General features: G+C 42.9%; 1 protein-coding gene across 2 annotated transcripts in view; it reads left to right on the top strand.

Moving 5' to 3' along the window:
- The window catches only part of LRRK1 (leucine rich repeat kinase 1), a 166,792-nt gene that overhangs the window by 39,803 nt on the left and 109,980 nt on the right, over window positions 1-17,009 (top strand). For both annotated transcript variants that reach the window (XM_060155428.1, XM_060155437.1), the window contains exons 3-6: window positions 7,661-7,824; window positions 10,344-10,515; window positions 14,918-15,097; window positions 15,517-15,665. In XM_060155428.1, coding sequence (XP_060011411.1) covers window positions 7,661-7,824; window positions 10,344-10,515; window positions 14,918-15,097; window positions 15,517-15,665 — 665 coding nt within the window. The remainder of the gene's footprint in view (window positions 1-7,660; window positions 7,825-10,343; window positions 10,516-14,917; window positions 15,098-15,516; window positions 15,666-17,009) is intronic.

The raw sequence follows: 17,009 nt of genomic DNA, 5'->3' as shown, positions 1-17,009 counted from the left end.
AATTTCTTTCATCAGTGTCTTATAATTTTCTGCATACAGGTCTTTTGTCTCCTTAGGTAGGTTTATTCCTAGATATTTTATTCTTTTTGTTGCAATGTTAAATGGGAGTGTTTTCTTGATTTCACTTTCAGATTTTTCATCATTAGTATATAGGAATGCCAGAGATTTCTGTGCATTAATTTTGTATCCTGCTACTTTACCAAATTCATTGATTAGCTCTAGTAGTTTTCTGGTAGCATCTTTAGGATTCTCTATGTATAGTATCATGTCATCTGCACACAGTGACAGCTTTACTTCTTCTTTTCCAATTCGGATTCCTTTTATTTCCTTTTCTTCTCTGTTGCGATGGCTAAAGCTTCCAAAATTATGTTGAATAAGAGTGGTGAGAGTGGGCAACCTTGTCTTGTTCCTGATCTTAGTGGAAATGCTTTCAGTTTTTCACCATTGAGGACGATGTTGGCTGTGGGTTTGTCATATATGGCCTTTATTATGTTGAGGAAAGTTCCCTCTATGCCTACTTTCTGCAGGGTTTTTATCATAAATGGGAGTTGAATTTTGTCGAAAGCTTTCTCTGCATCTATTGAGATGACCATATGGTTTTTCTCCTTCAATTTGTTAATATGGTGTCACGTTGATTGATTTGTGTATATTAAAGAATCCTTGCATACCTGGAATAAACCCCACTTGATCATGGTGTATGATCCTCTTAATGTGCTGTTGGATTCTGTTTCCTAGTATTTTGTTGAGGATTTTTGCATCTATGTTCATCAGTGATATTGGCCTGTAGTTTTCTTTCTTTGTGACAACCTTGTCTGGTTTTGGTATCAGGGTGATGGTGGCCTCGTAGAATGAGTTTGGGAGTGTTCCTCCCTCTGCTATATTTTGAAAGAGTTTGAGAAGGATAGGTGTTAGCTCTTCTCTAAATGTTTGATAGAATTCATCTGTGAAGCCATCTGGTCCTGGGCTTTTCTTTGTTGGAAGGTTTTTAATCACAGTTTCAATTTCAGTCCTTGTGATTGGTCTGCTCATATATTCTATTTCTTCCTGGTTCACTCTCAGCAGGTTGTGCATTTGTAATAATTTGTCCATTTCTTCCAGGTTGTCCATTTTATTGGCATAGAGTTGCTTGCAGTAATCTCTCATGATCTTTTGTATTTCTGCAGTGTCAGTTGTTACTTCTCCTTTTTCGTTTCTAATTCTATTGAATTGAGTCTTCTCCTTTTTTTTCTTGATGAGTCTGGCTAATGGTTTATCAATTTTATTTATCTTCTCAAAGAACCAGCTTTTAGGTTTTTTGATCTTTGCTATCGTTTCCTTCATTTCTTTTTCATTTATTTCTGATCTGATTTTTATGATTTCTTTCCTTCTGCTAACTTTGGGGTTTTTTGTTCTTCTTTCTCTAATTGCTTTAGGTGCCGGGTTAGGTTGTTTATTCAAGATGTTTCCTGTTTCTTAAGGTAGGATTGTATTGCTATAAACTTCCCTCTTAGGACTGCTTTTGCTGCAACCCATAGATTTTGGGTCGTCGTGTCTCCATTGTCATTTGTTTGTAGGTATTTTTTTATTTCCTCTTTGATTTCTTCAGTGATCACTTCATTATTAAGTAGTGTGTTGTTTAGCCTCCATGTGTTTGTACTTTTTACAGGTCTTTTCCTGTAATTAATATCTAGTCTCATAGCGTTGTGGTCGGAAAAGATAGTTGATACAATTTCAACTTTCTTAAATTTACCAAGGCTTGGTTTGTGACCCAAGTTATGATCTATCCTGGAGAATGTTCTATGAGCACTTGAGAAAAATGTGTATTCTGTTGTTTTTGGATGGAATGTCCTATAAATATCAATTAAGTCCATCTTGTTTAATGTATCATTTAAAGCTTGTGTTTCCTTATTTATTTTCATTTTGGATGATGTGTCCATTGGTGAAAGTGGGGTGTTAAAGTCCTCTACTATGAATGTGTTACTGTCGATTTCCCCTTTTATGGCTGTTAGTATTTGCCTTATGTATTGAGGTGCTCCTATGTTGGGTGCATAAATATTTATAATTGTTATATCTTCTTCTTGGATCGATCCCTTGATCATTATGTAGTGTCCTTCTTTGTCTCTTGTAATAGTCTTTATTTTAAAGTCTATTTTTTCTGATATGAGAAATGCTACTCCAGCTTTCTTTTGGTTTCCATTTGCATGGAATATCTTTTTCCATCCCCTTACTTTCAGTCTGTATGTGTCTCTACGTCTGAAGTGGGTCTCTTGCAGACAGCATATATATGGGTCTTGTTTTTGTATCCATTCAGCCAAATCTGTGTCTTTTGGTGGGAGCATTTAGTCCACTTACATTTAAGGTAATTATCGATATGTATGTTCCTCTTCCCATTTTCTTAATTGTTTTGGGTTTGTTATTGTAGGTCTTTTCCTTCTCTTGTGTTTCTTGCCTAGAGAAGTTCCTTTAGCATTTGTTGTAAAGCTGGCTTGGTGGTGCTGGACTCTCTCAGCTTTTGCTTGTCTGTAAAGGTTTTAATTTCTCCATCAAATCTGAATGAGATCCTTGCTGGGTAGAGTAATCTTGATTGCAGGTTTTTCTCCTTCATCACTCTACATATGTCCGGCCAGTCCCTTCTGGCTTGCAGAGTTTCTGCTGAAAGATCAGCTGTTAACCTTATGGGGATTCCCTTGTGTGTTATTTGTTGTTTTTCCCTTGCTGCTTTTAATATGTTTTCTTTGTATTTAATTTTTGACAGTTTGATTAATATGTATCTTGGCATGTTTCTCCTTGGATTTATCCTGTATGGGACTCTCTGTGCTTCCTGGACTTGATTAACTATTTCCTTTCCCATATTAGGGAAGTTTTCAACTATAATCTCTTCAAATATTTTCTCAGTCCCTTTCTTTTTCTCTTCTTCTTCTGGAACCCCTATAATTCCAATGTTGGTGCGTTTAATGTTGTCCCGGAGGTCTCTGAGACTGTCCTCAGTTCTTTTCATTCTTTTTTCTTTATTCTGCTCTGCAGTAGTTATTTCCACTATTTTATCTTCCAGGTCACTTATCCGTTCTTCTGCCTCAGTTATTCTGCTATTGATCCCATCTTGAGTATTTTTAATTTCATTTATTGTGTTGTTCATCATTGCTTGTTTCATCTTTAGTTCTTCTAGGTCCTTGTTAAATGTTTCTTGCATTTTGTCTGTTTTATTTCCAAGATTTTAGATCATCTTTACTATCATTATTCTGAATTCTTTTTCAGGTAGACTGCCTATTTCCTCTTCATTTGTTAGGTCTGCTGGGTTTTTATCTTGCTCCTTCATCTGCTGAGTGTTTTTCTGTCTTCTCATTTTGCTTATCTTACTGTGTTTGGGGTCTCCTTTTTGTAGGCTGAAGGTTCGTAGTTCCTGTTGTTTTTGGTGTCTGTCCCCAGTGGCTAAAGTTGGTTCAGTGGGTTGTGTAGGCTTCCTGGTGAGGGGACTAGTGCCTGTGTTCTGGTGGATGAGGCTGGATCTTGTCTTTCTGGTGGGCAGGTCCACGTCTGGTGGTGTGTTTTGGGGTGTCTGTGTACTTATTATGATTTTAGGCAGCCTCTCTGCTAATGGGTGGGGTTGTGTTCCTGTCTTGCTAGTTGTTTGGCATAGGGTGTCCCGCACTGTAGCTTGCTGGTTGTTGAGTGAAGCTGGGTGCTGGTGTTGAGATAGAGATCGCTGGGAGATTTTCGCCGTTTGATATTATGTGGAGCTGGGAGTTCTCTTGTGGACCAGTGTCCTGAAGTTGGCTCTCCCACCTCAGAGGCACAGCACTGACTCCTGGCTGCAGCACCAAGAGCCTTTCATCCACATGGCTGAGAATAAAAGGGAAAAAAAAGTAGAAAGAATGAAAGAAAGAAAGAAAGAAAGAAAGAAAGAAAGAAAGAAAGAAAGAAGGAAGGAAGGAAGGAAGGAAGGAAGCAGTGAGGGAGGGAGGGAGGAAGGAAGGAAGGAAGGAAGGAGGAAAGGAAGGAAAGAAAGAATATAAAATAAAGTTATTAAAATAAAAAATAATTATTAAGAAAAAAAAATTTTCAAAGAAATAAAAAAAAATAAACAGACGGATAGAACCCTAGGACAAATGGTGGAAGCAAAGCTATACAGACAAAATCTCACACAGAAGCATACACATACACACTCACAAAAAGAGGAAAAGGGGAAAAAATAATAAATCTTGCTCTCAAAGTCCACCTCCTCAATTTGGGATGATTCGTTGTCTATTCAGGTATTCCACAGATGCAGGGTACATCAAGTTGATTGTGGATCTTTAATCCGCTGCTTCTGAGGCTGCTGGGCGAGATTTCCCTTTCTCTTCTTTGTTCTCACAGCTCCCGGGTCTCAGCTTTGGATTCGGCCCGCCTCTGCGAGTAGGTCCCCGGAGGGCATCTGTTGTTCTTCACTCAGATAGGACAGGGTTAAAGGAGCAGCTGCTTCGGGGACTCTGGCTCACTCAAGTCGGGGGGAGGGAGGGGCGCGGAGTGCGGGGCGAACCTGCGGCGGCAGAGGCCGGCGTGACGTTGCACCAGCCTGAGGCGCGCCGTGCATTCTCCCGGGGTAGTTGTCCCTGGATCCCAGGACCCTGGCCGTGGCAAGCTGCACAGGCTCCCTGGAAGGGGGTTGTGGATAGTGACCTGTGCTTGCACACAGGCTTCTTGGTGGCGGCAGCAGCAGCCTTAGTGTCTCATGCCCGTCTCTGGGGTCCGCGCTTTTAGCCGCGGCTTGCGCCCGTCTCTGGAGCTCCTTTAAAGCAGTGCTCTTAATCCCCTCTCCTCGCGCACCAGGAAACAAAGAGGGAAGAAAAAGTCTCTTGCCTCTTCTGCAGGTCCAGACTTTTCCCCAGACTCCCTCCCAGCTAGCCGTGGTGCACTAACCCCCCTGCAGGCTGTGTTCACGCCGCCAACCCCAGTCCTCTCCCGGCACTCCAACCGAAGCCCGAGCCTCAGCTCCCAGCCCCAACCGCCCCGGCGGGTGAGCAGACAAGCCTCTCGGGCTGGTGAGTGCCGGTCAACACCGATCCTCTGTGCGGGAATCTCCCCGCTTTGCCCTCCGCACCCCTGTTGCTGTGCTCTCCTTCGCGGCTCCGAAGCTTTCCCGCTCTGCCACCCGCAGTCTCCGCCCGCGAAGGGTCTTCCTAGTGTGAGGAAACCTTTCCTCCTTCACAGCTCCCTCACAATGGTGCAGGTCCCGTCCCTATCCTTTTGTCTCTGTTTACTCTTTTTTCTTTTGCCCTACCCAGGTACGTGGGGACTTTCTTGCCTTTTGGGAGGTCTGAGGTCTTCTGCCAGCGTTCAGTAGGTGTTCTGTAGGAGTTGTTCCACATGTAGATGTATTTCTGGTGTATCTGTGGGGAGGAAAGTGATCTCCGCGTCTTACTCTTCCGCCATCTTCCCCTAGGTACGATGATTTCACGTGGCTGTAGGTAAGAGGCCTCAGTTCCTTGCCACATGTATCTCTCCTTAGGGCTGCTTGAGTGTCCTCATGACATGGCAGCAGGCTTACCCCAGGATGAGTGATCCGGCCCGCCGTCCCCACGACTGTCGCGGCTTCGGGCACCGGGGCCCCTCCAGAGCTGGCAGCCTCAGTGAGGCCGCCCTCCCCTCGGGCTCTGGGGCAGTTCCGTGACAGCGGAGGGAAGAGACCCTGAGCCGCGAGTTCCAGCTCTGCCAGGAGTTCTTTCTATTTTCTGAATACCATTCCTTTTTTGGATATATGTTTTAGAAATATTTTCTTCCAGTATGTAACTTGCTTACTCATTTTCAAATAGTAAATAATTTTTAAATGGTAGATCAACCTTCTGATGAGCAGGAGTTTTAAGTTTTGTTAAAGTCTAATTTAAGAATTTTTTTCTTTTCATGGTTATTTCTGTGTCCCATCTAAGGAAGCTTTGCCTACTCTCAAGTCATAAAAATATTCTGTGATTTTTTTTTTCCTAGAAGCGCTACAGTTTTAACTTTTATGTTTAAATCCATGATCCATCTCGAAGTAATTTTTGTGTGTGGTGAGAAGTAGGGGTCCGAGTCTCTTTTTATTCAATGGATGTGCAGTTGTTCCAGCACCACTTATTGAAAAGATTTTTGCATTTCTCATTGTGTTGGCCCCCTTTATCAAAAATTAATTGGGTGTACAAGTATGGGTCTATTTCTCAACTTTCTATTCTGTTCCACGGATCTATTACCACACTGCCTTGATTATTATAGTTTTATATAAGACTTGAAATCAGGTAGTATATGTCCTCCAACTCTTCTTTTTCAAGATTGCTTGGGATATTATAAGTCCTTTGAATTTTCATACAAATTTGAGGATCAGATTGTCAATTTTTACCCCCCAAAAAGCCTATTGGAATTATGGTAGGGATTACATTGAATCTATAGATAAAATTGGGGTGAATTGACATCTTAACAATATTGATTCTTCTAATCCATGAACATGAGATTTCTTTCCATTTATATAGGTCTTGTTTAATTTCTCTCAGCAGTGTTTTATAGCTTTCAGGGTATATAGATCTTGTCCATCTTTTTAAAAATTTATTTCTAAGCATGTAATTTTTATGCTATTGAAAATAAATATAAAAAAATTTTTTTCCAAATGTTAGCTGCTATAATGTGATTTGCTTTTGTGATGTCAATGTTTGGAAGCCAACCTTCCTCAGCATTTACATTATTACATTTAAAAAACCCTGGTTTTTTATCCCTTCAAAGAGGTAGCAAAGAGATGGAGTGGGTTTAGCCCCAGCCTGAGAGCTCGTGAACCAAACTTCAGTCCCAGTTTACCTCTTACAAGCTGTGTGAACTTGGCCAAGAATGATAGAATTCTGTCCCTGTTTCTGCTGCCACTCAACACAATCAAAATTTAACTCCTCATTCATTGTAGTCGTTTCTGTAATATCTGTAGAGATAAAACTTTTAACTCTGGTTCACTAACACATTTGAAAATCTGGTAGAAGCCTTGAATTTTCTCCCCAGAGAAATGTATATACACACACACACACACACACACAGAATTCTGTGTGCAACTTTAGGATGTGCAGGAAGTCTCTGAAGCCTTTTGGGATCCACAGACCTCCTAATTATGAAGCGTTCTAGAGTGGGAGCTCTAAGGGCTGATTGCTTTCACTTCTGCGTCTTCAGACCCAGCACAGTATGGAATGAGGGCTACCATTCTAAGTCCCATGCCTTTGTGGAGTTTTCTAGGCAGAGAGGGTCTAGATTTCCACACCCACAGGATTTGACCTGCCTTTCTTCCTCCACTAGATACCATATCCCTCTGAGGGATATAGCAGTGGGACAGTTTGGTGGGCTACTAGCTCTCTCACCAAAGCCTTTGCTTCTCTGTTGCTGTTGGTAAGGTCAGCCTGGCAGCCGCAGTTTCCTGCCAGGCAGCTCGCTCCAGGCCATCGTCTAGCTGCAGAATCTTCCCCAAGCTGTGTTCAGCTTCCCCATGCCTTCACAGATGGCCCCATGCAGGAAGGGCCTCCAGCAGGGTGCAGGTGCCAAAGTCTGCTGTACTTGGTGACACTGGCAGCATTTCAGGGCAACCCCTTTCTCTTGCTAAAGCCTCCAGATTTATGTCTTGGAGAGCATATCCCACTCTCTGATGATTCCCAAGAGCAGCGCTGGCAGTGGAGGTCATGCTATTTATGTGCTTTTGTCCACCCAGGTGCCGGGGACATGGGCAGCAAACTATCCATGCCAGGTGGCGACCCCACAGCACAGAGCCCCAGGACGGAAGGCATTCATGCCGCATACAAGCGAGGAGACGCCAGCAGAGCCCAGCACCTGCTCAGAGAAGCTTGTGATGAGAGCACGTCCCAGCTGGAAAAGGTAAGGTCAATGCCAGCCCCTCTGGCCAGAGCTGGGGACCCAGGTTGGGCGAGGGTTACCACTAAAGTTGTTTTCTTGTTATCATTATAATCATAATGAGGATTTCTATTGTGTTATGAATACCTTGTTTCTCATATAAACTTACGGGTGCCAGTCCTTTCGAGTGGACTTCTCAGCCTGTCATCACCTAAGCACACTGCTCCTGCCTTCCCAGGGGACAGGGAGGGGGTCACAGAAATATAAAGGACAAAATGGCAATCTGAAGGTTTAACTTTATTCTTTTACACTTTTTTCCACTATAAAAATAGTACATGCTCAAAAAAGAAAAATTTTTAAATATATAAAAGTAAAGAAAAAAAGAACAAAAAAGTAATCATATTCCTAATCCATCCAAACAATCCCACTTAGCATTTTTGGTATACTCTCTTCCAGGCTGCTGATCTGAACATTCATTTTGTCGTTGTTATTGTTTCTAATATAGATACAAGCCTATTTATGTATAGTTTTGCATACTGCTTTTTCTCACATAATATTATACGAACAATTTTCTGTATAAGTTCCTTATGAGCGTCACCTTCAATGGCTACATGACATTCCATCTAGTAGAGACAGTGTCACTTACCTGGCTGTTCCTTTTGGTTAGATATTTGTATTGTTTCTAATTTTTTACTACTGTAAATCATGCTGTATTGAATGTTTGTTGCCTAATCCTTTTCTTATTGTCAATATATTTTCTCAGCCTAGGTTAACAGGAATTGAGAATGTGGGTATGAGCAATTTTTAAATTTTGAAACACATGCCAAACTTTTCCAAAAAGCTTGTAGAGATCAACCATCTTGCCCACCTACAGCTTGAGAAGACCATTGCCACATTCTGGTCCTTGTGGGAAATTCTTATTGGCTGTTAACCATGGAAGCACTTTACTGATGCAATACTTTGATTAGCACAAGTTTAATGTCTCCATATAATTAATAGTTGGAAATAACTCAATTACTAAACCTGTTCTCAAAATTGTAAGAGAATTTTTTGGGGGGAATTGGCAAGTACATGTGCTTGAGAATTATTGAGGGGAGGGCATTTTTGATTCCTCCTATTATGAATTCACAGCATATATGGCCAAAGGCCTCTCTTCTTATGGGGAGAACTGGGATGCACACATGAGCAGGTCAGACTTTTTGGCCCCTTGGGTTGACACTGGGTGGCTTCCCACAAGGAGGGCTGTTCAGCAGACAGCCTGGAGTCTGTGCCTCCCTCCGCCCATGTCAGTAGTCTGCCCTGGTTGTGATATCACGCCCATGCATTCATGGGTTGGCCCACTCACAAATTCGTTAGCATGGCTGCCCTCTGTGAGCTGGGTTCCTTATACCCACTTCCCTCAATGCCTTCCATGAAGGAGATTAAGGGGAGTTGTAATGATCCCCATTTTATTATGAAGGAACTGGAGTACAGTGCTGTCAAGGCACTTGTCCACAGACACATAGGTGGTAAGTGGCAGAGCCAGGATTCAACGTGGCATGTCCATTTGGCACCAACGTCAGTGTCCTGTGCCTGACTCTTCAGTGGAGAACCAGCATGACACTGGACCGAGGAACCCACAGTCTAGCAGAGGAGCCAGAGACATGGGGGTGGGTACACACAAATACAAGATGGCTTTTGGGGGACAATGGAATAGTCTAGCTCTTGCTGGTGGTGATTGTGATTGAGTTATACCTAGTCAAAATTCATCAAAGTGCAGTAAAAAGGGTGAATTTACTATGCATAAATTATATCTTAAGAAACCTGACTTTAAAGCAATACAGGAGAGCATGTGTTCAGGCTCAAATGACCTGTGTGGCAAGATGAATAAGTGTCCATTCAAGGTACCGCAGCCTCGGTGAGAGAGCCGAAAAAGCTTTAGCTATGCACAGATGGTGACAGAGGCCTCCCAGTGCAAGGGACGCTGTGAGCAAGGAGATGGGGCATGTGCTGACCTTTGACTGAGAAAAAGACCAGGCTTCCTGTGAGAAGAGGGCTCTCAGAGGCACAAACCTAAGGCAAAGGACAGCAGCCCTGGCTTGCACATTCAAATAACATGAAGAATTTTGATACCTGCCTGAGATATCTTTCATGATGCTGTTCCAAAGAAACAGAATACGAGACATTTATAAGATCAAACTTTCTAATAGTCACATTAAAAAAGTAAACAGAAACAGGTAGAATTTTAATAATCTATTTTATTTAACCAGCATATATTAAAGATCATCATTTCAACATGTAATCAGTATAAAAATTGACAAGATAGTTTACCCTTTTCGTACTAGGTCTTCGAAATCCCATGTGATTTTACATGTTCAGCACATGTCACTTTGTATGAGCCACATTTCAAGCCTCGTCAGCCACGTGTGGCTGGTGCTGCTGTCCTGGGCAGCACAGCTCCAATCTTGCCCATGGACTTCGTGAAGCATTTAGAGTCAATTTTCTTGGCAGTTCCCAGCAGCACTCGTCTTGCTGACATCTTGGCCCTGTTCTGTTTTGACCAGGGCCAGCTCCTGAGCATCTCTGCGGCCTATGGGGATCTGGAGACCGTCCGGTATCTTCTCACTGAGAGACTGGTGGAGCTGCCGACGGAGCCCACCGACGACAACCCAGCCGTGGTGGCAGCACAGTTTGGGCACACTGATGTCGTGCAGGAATTACTCGAGTCTTTGCCAGGTAAATCCCAGAGCATGAGCTCTTCACCACCTCTCAGGGACCCTCTTTTCTTAGGAACCAGGCAGGTATTTGGGGGGGCTGCACTTCAAAATGTTTATGTCTTCACACTGTTTACCAGTCATGAGATCCAGAAATCTGGGAGTATTCTTTAAAGCAGTTTTAGGTTCACAGAAGAACTGATAAACAAGTACCGAGTATTCTCATATACCATCTCCCACAGTTTCCCTATTATTTGCGTTTTGTGTGAGTTGTTAAAATTGATGAACCAATATTGACACGTTATTACTAATTGAAGCCCATAATTGACATTAGGGTTGTATATCTCTGGCTTTTGACAAATGTGTAATGACATATTTCCACCATTACTGCATCATACAGAATTGTTTCACTGCCCTAATAATCGTCTGTGTTCCACCTATTTATCCCTCTCTCTCCCAACCCCTGGCAGCCACTGATCTCTTTACTGTCTCCATAGTTTTGCCTTTTCCAGAATGACATATAGTTGGATTCATACAGTACATAGCCTTTTCAGATTGACTACTTCCACTTAGCAATTTGCATTCAAGTTTCCTCCATGTCTTTTCATGGCTTGAGAGCTCATATATATATTTTTTTATTACTGAATAACATTACATTGTCTGGATGTACCATGCTATGTTGCTTTTTTAAATAACAAGTTAATTTTTTCTCTGGTGGACTCAAGGTGTCCTGGTCTCCTTTGATTTCATATGATGGCCTTGGATCTGTGACACTGTTTAAGTCCAGGCATCACTACAGCTATAGGCTGAGGCATTGTCTTAGAGTGGTCTTGGGAGTTAGGATTTTGTGAGGGAGTGGGGCCAGCTTCATGGGTATGTGACAGTGCAGTCACACAGAGCCCTGCACTTAGAAGGGCCCCACACTTAGTTTAACACTCTGCAGTTGCACCCTTGAAATTTTTTTTTAAAGATTTTTTTTTGATGTGGACCATTTTTAAAGTCTTTATTGAATTTGTTACAATGTTGCTTCTGTTTTATATTTTGGTTTTTTGGCTACGAGACATGTGGCATCTTAGCTCCCCAACCAGGGATCAAACCCACACCCCCTGCATTGGAAGGCAAAGTCTTAACCACTGGACTGCCAGGGAAGTCCCAGCCCTCTTGAAATTTTTAATAATTTTTAAACAAGGGACCCCATTTTTTTTGTTTTTTCTGGCTGCGTTGGGTCTTTGTTGCTGCTCACAGGCTTTCTCTAGTTGTGGCGAGCGGGGGCTATTCTTCATTGTGGTGCATGGGCTTTTCATTGCAGTGGCTTCTCTTGTTGCAGTGCATGGGCTGTAGGCACGTGGGTTTCTGTAGTTGCAGCACGCGGGCTCAGTAGTTGCGGCACGCGGGCCCTAGAGCCCATGGGCTTCAGTAGTTGTGGCATGTGGGCTCTGTAGTTGCGGCGCGTGGGCTCTAGGGCGTGTGGGCTTCAGTAGTTGTGGCATTCAGGCTCAGTAGTTGTGGCTCGCAGGCTCTAGAGCACAGGCTCAGTAGTTGTGGCACATGGGCTTAGTTGCTCCACGGCATGTGGGATCTTCCAGGACCAAGGATCAGACCCATGTCCCCTGCATTGGCAGGTGGATTCTTAACCACTGCACCACCAGGGAAGTCCAAGGGATCCCATTTTTAAATTTTTCATGGGACCGCACAATTATGCAGTACTACTGTTAGAGGGTGTCCAGCTATGTGCTTTGAGGTAGATTTGTGCTCAGATTTGGTTCCAAGCTGGCATGCCTCTCCTGTAGCTGGAAGGAGAATGAGTTTATGAACAGAAATCAGGGCACTGTTAGGGCCCATAGATGCTGTTTGAGTCGAGCAAGGTATAGGAGGGCAGGAAGGAGCCCCCAAGGAGCCAAAGCTGATTCCCTCTCCTCGGGGATCTCCAAGAGTAGCTCTGTTCTAGTCCCAAAGAGTCTATGCCAGCTGACTCACTCATCTCATTGGACAGCTTACGTTTATTGAGCATTTTCCAAGTACTGGCCACACTGAAGAACTTGATAGACACAGAGCCTTTCTAAAAAGGTGATCCCAGCCCTTTAGTAGGTCCTGGTCAAGCAGAGGAAATTGAGGCAGAAAGGTGTAACCATGCGAAGGTTGAAATATTTACACAGTGGTCTGCAAGCACACATCAGGGAATGGTCTTGTCTGGGTGCAGGCTGGAGTCTTCAGAGGGAACTGACATCTGAGCCAGGCTTTGCAGGCTAAGTAGGAGTTTACTTGGCAGACAAGCAAGGGAAGAGCCTGGTTTGCCTGCTTTTGCAGAGCAGGGAGCTTGGGTGGACCTGAGCATGGTTCTCAGCTGCTCGCAGGGGTGTCCTGTCTTTAACTCAACTCAGGACAGAGCTGCTGAGGACTGAAGGAGTCCAGTGCGTTGTGCTGGGCCCTGTGGGGAGTGCAGAGGTGGGCAAAACAGTTTGTGTTCTCTGGGAATTCCCAGCCTGTAGGGAAGGTAGCCACTGTCGAGAGTAAGGTAAGACAAGAGACAGCTAGAGAATGAAGGCAGGGTTCAAGAAGAGGATGGATGAGAGGTCCATGGGGTGTGGGTACATCGTTATGTAATTATGAACATCATTTGAAGGACATCATTAATGTAATTCCTGGTCTTGTAGCTGAGCACGGCTGAAGAGAAGGAGGAGGTGGAAAGATGGGCTCTATGAGTGTTGCTGGATTTGGACCTTATAGAATACATGTAGGGGTTTGTACGGTTAAGAGAGCACCCTTTGGTTTTAGATAAAGCAGAACTTAAGGCTTGACTTTACCATTTACCAACTGTGGGACCTTCAGCAAGTTCCCAAGTCTCCCTGAGCTCCGGTTTCCTCATATTAAAATTATGACTGTGAAATACAGGGCTTGCCTCCTAAGAATGACACATTTACATCCTCAACAGAAGTTAGCAGCATGATGACTGCACTTCTCATAGCCAGATATCTGGTAGTAATGGAGAGGGGTAATTTGTTTTCTGTTCATATACCTCCTCCTTTGAATTGTTCATTTTAGTTATCAGTTGAGGGCAAAGAAGGGACATTTATTTAACACCTGCTACAGCCCAGGCATAATGCCAGGTACCTTATGTGGTGGGTTTTAATTCTTGCCTTCTCTGCCTCACCCCTATTTCCTGGTCAGTTTCCTATCACAGAGGGAGGTTCACTCTCCCCAGGCTTCAGAGCACTTTGATTCCTGAGGACTTTTCCGCCTCTGGAAGTGAGACAGTGTTATGATGCAATTGGGAAGTGTCCGTGTGGAGGATGAGATCGTTTTTCCATGGCAGCAAGATCCAAAAGTCATTGCACTACTTTGAACTTGAAGATATTGTAACATTTCAGCCCACGCTCTCTCTGTTCATTCAGTGTGTTAAGTGTTATTTTATCTTGGAATTAAGTAGGCAGTTCTTTCAGGGAGTAATTCTCTAAGTTTTAGGCTGATCTATTTTTTTCATCAAAGTATTTTTTTAACTTATGAAAGTAATATATGTATATTACAGTAATTTGGAAATGCAGAAAAGTATTACTTTAAGAACATAATGACATATCATAATGAATTATGTCAGGCACTTGACAGAGGTTATGACAATTTATTGAGGCAGGCACTTGACACACACTATGTCATGTAATCCTCACATTAAACTTGGGAGGTGGGGTGTTATTATTCCCATTTTACTGATGGGTAGACTGAGTCACGAAGAGGGTAAGAAATTTCCCCAAGATGACACAGCTGAAATATTTTTTTAACCTTTATTTTTGAGGTCAGATAAATTCACTATGTTTTTTTAAAAATATTTATTTGGTGGCACCAGGTCTTAGTTGTGGCAAGCGGGCTCCTTAGTTGTGGCATGCAAACTCTTAGCTGCAGCACACATGTGGCATCTAGTTCCCTGACCAGAGCTCGAACCCAGGCCCTCTGCATTGGGAGTGCAGAATCTTATCCACTGTGCCACCGGGGTCCCACACAGCTGAAATATTTCAATCCTGAACTGCCTATCTCCAAAACCCATATCCCTGTGTGTAATGCTGCTCTAGGGATGAGGTCAGGGCTGGGGGTGAGGAAGAGAGTAAGGGGATGCTCACAATCCCACTACCCAGAGATAACTCTGCAGCACTGAAGGTAGTTCTTTCTAGTCTTATTTCCATTGTTAAGATCACACTGTTTTGAATGCTGCTTTTGAATGCTGCTTTTCCTCAGTTGGTGTTATTCGATGAGCAGGTGGGTTTATAATGATGTGGGGAAATGTCATATGCAATTCAGAGGGACTTCCATAGACACTGTCAACTGGACGGAAGCAAATTTCAGCTGGAAATAGGGCCGTGATCAAAGGGGATTTCAGAGCAGGAACAACCAGTCCCTTCAGCCACCCTCTCCCTTTGTCCTGTCATCCCTGCCAGGTCCCTGCAGCCCCCAGCGATTACTGAACTGGATGCTGGCCTTGGCCTGCCAGCGGGGGCACCTGGCAGTGGTGAAGCTCCTGGTCCTGACGCACGGGGCCGACCCAGAGAGCTATGCAGTCAGGAAGAATGAGTTCCCTGTCATCGTGCGCCTGCCACTCTACGCGGCTATCAAGTCAGGTGGGTCCCCAGTCAGTACGCCCATGAAAGCCATCACCCTGTCAAGATGTGGGCCCATCCTTCACACTCAACTTCTGCTCTCCAATGGCCTTTGTGGAGGTTTTTGCAACTCTATTCTTTGCTTCTTCAAAAGGTCTGCCTCTTTCCTCCTTCCCCCTACTCAACTCCTGCAAGGGGATTTCAGTGACAGGGGCCAACCGTGGCAAATGGGACCATATTAGGAGGCACTTCAAAGGGCAAAGCCCCACAAAAGTTCTGTCACTAACAGGAACCTTCCGGCGTCAAGGGAGGTAATAGAGAAGTTCAACAGCACCAGTGCCCTTTTCATTTTTATTTCACATGTGAGTGTCTGCCCTTTTAGACAACTGTGACACACCTTGCATCCAAATGCCCTTAGCTCTCCACTTTCTGTCCTTTAGGGAATGAAGACATTGCCATATTCCTGCTTCGGCATGGGGCCTTTTTCTGTTCCTACATCTTACTGGACAGTCCTGACCCCAGCAAATATCTCCTCAGGAAGTATTTCGTCGAAGCAAGTGCCTTGCCTAGCAGTTGTCCGGGAAAAATGGTGAGTAGTCACTGTGGATGAAAAGAAGTGGTGGTGTATATATACAGTGGAATATTTTTCAGCCATGAGAAAGAAGTACATCCTTCGATTTGCAACAACATGGATGGACTTTGAGGACATTATGCTGAGAGAAAGAAGTCAGACAGAGAAAGACAAATACTGTATGTTTTCACTTACATGTGGAATCTAAAAAAGGCAAACCATAGAAACAGAGTAGATGGTTTGCCAGTGCCTGGGGGGTGGGGCAAATGGGGAGATGTTGGTCATATAGCCGAAGTGTTGGTCACTTCAGCTAGAAGTTCCAGAGATCTAATGTGCAGCACTGATTACAGCTAATAGCACTGTATTATATACGTGAAAGTTTCCAAGAGAATAAAGCTTAAATGTTCTCACCACAAAAATGAAATAGTAATTAGGTGACATAGTACAGGTGTTAGAGGCTACAGGCGGTAATCATTCTGCAGTATATAAATGTATCAAATCAACAGGTCATACATCTTAGCTTATACAATGTTGTATGTCAATTATTGCTCAATAAAACTGGGAAAAAAACACATACAGGAATTAGTTCTAGTTAGTTTACCATTTTAATAACAAAAATAATATTGCATTGTTTACATTATCTTCAACTTGACTTTTTAAATTTAGCACTCTATCACCGACTCCCCCTTTTGATCAGTCAATGTGGCTACATCTCATTCTTTTAAATACATGCCTTAAATCTAGAGTGAATGTAGCTTAGTTGACTCAGCCCTTTTCCTGTTGGTGGACATCTGGATTATTTCTGGTTTCACACTTTCACCAGCTTTACATGGGGATATCTATCCCCATACTTTGTCCAGCACTAGATGTCCAGGAGCCTTTTAATTTTCATCACTCTGATGGGTAAAAATGGAATCTCCATGTTTTAATGCCCACATTTCTATTCTTAATAATATTGAGCATCTTTTCATATCATCATCAGTTATTTGCATTTCCCTTTATGTGAGTTGCCTGTTACAGTTTGTTGATTATTTTTCTCAAGGATTACTCACCTTTTCCTTCTCATTTTGGAGAGTCTTTTTGTATGTTAGAGATTTTAAGCCTTTGTTTATCATACATGTTGCCAATATTTTTCCCAATCCATTATTTGTCTTCTGTCTGTTATCTTTTGAGATAACAAAGATACAAGAATATATAATCAAATATGTTTTTTTTTCCTTTATGGCATTTGGGTTATATAAGAAAGTCATTTCACCCTCGATTTTATATAAATATTCTCCTAGAGTCTTTTATACTATTTTTACTCTTTTATTTTTTATATTTTAAGCTTTAATTTTTCTTGTATTTATTTGTATATGTGGT

Source organism: Lagenorhynchus albirostris, chromosome 1 (genome assembly GCF_949774975.1).
Source record: "Lagenorhynchus albirostris chromosome 1, mLagAlb1.1, whole genome shotgun sequence".
In the NCBI taxonomy this organism is placed as follows: domain Eukaryota; kingdom Metazoa; phylum Chordata; class Mammalia; order Artiodactyla; family Delphinidae; genus Lagenorhynchus; species Lagenorhynchus albirostris.
The sequence above is the reverse complement of the archived record's forward strand: the minus strand, read 5'-3'. Positions and strand labels throughout refer to the sequence as shown.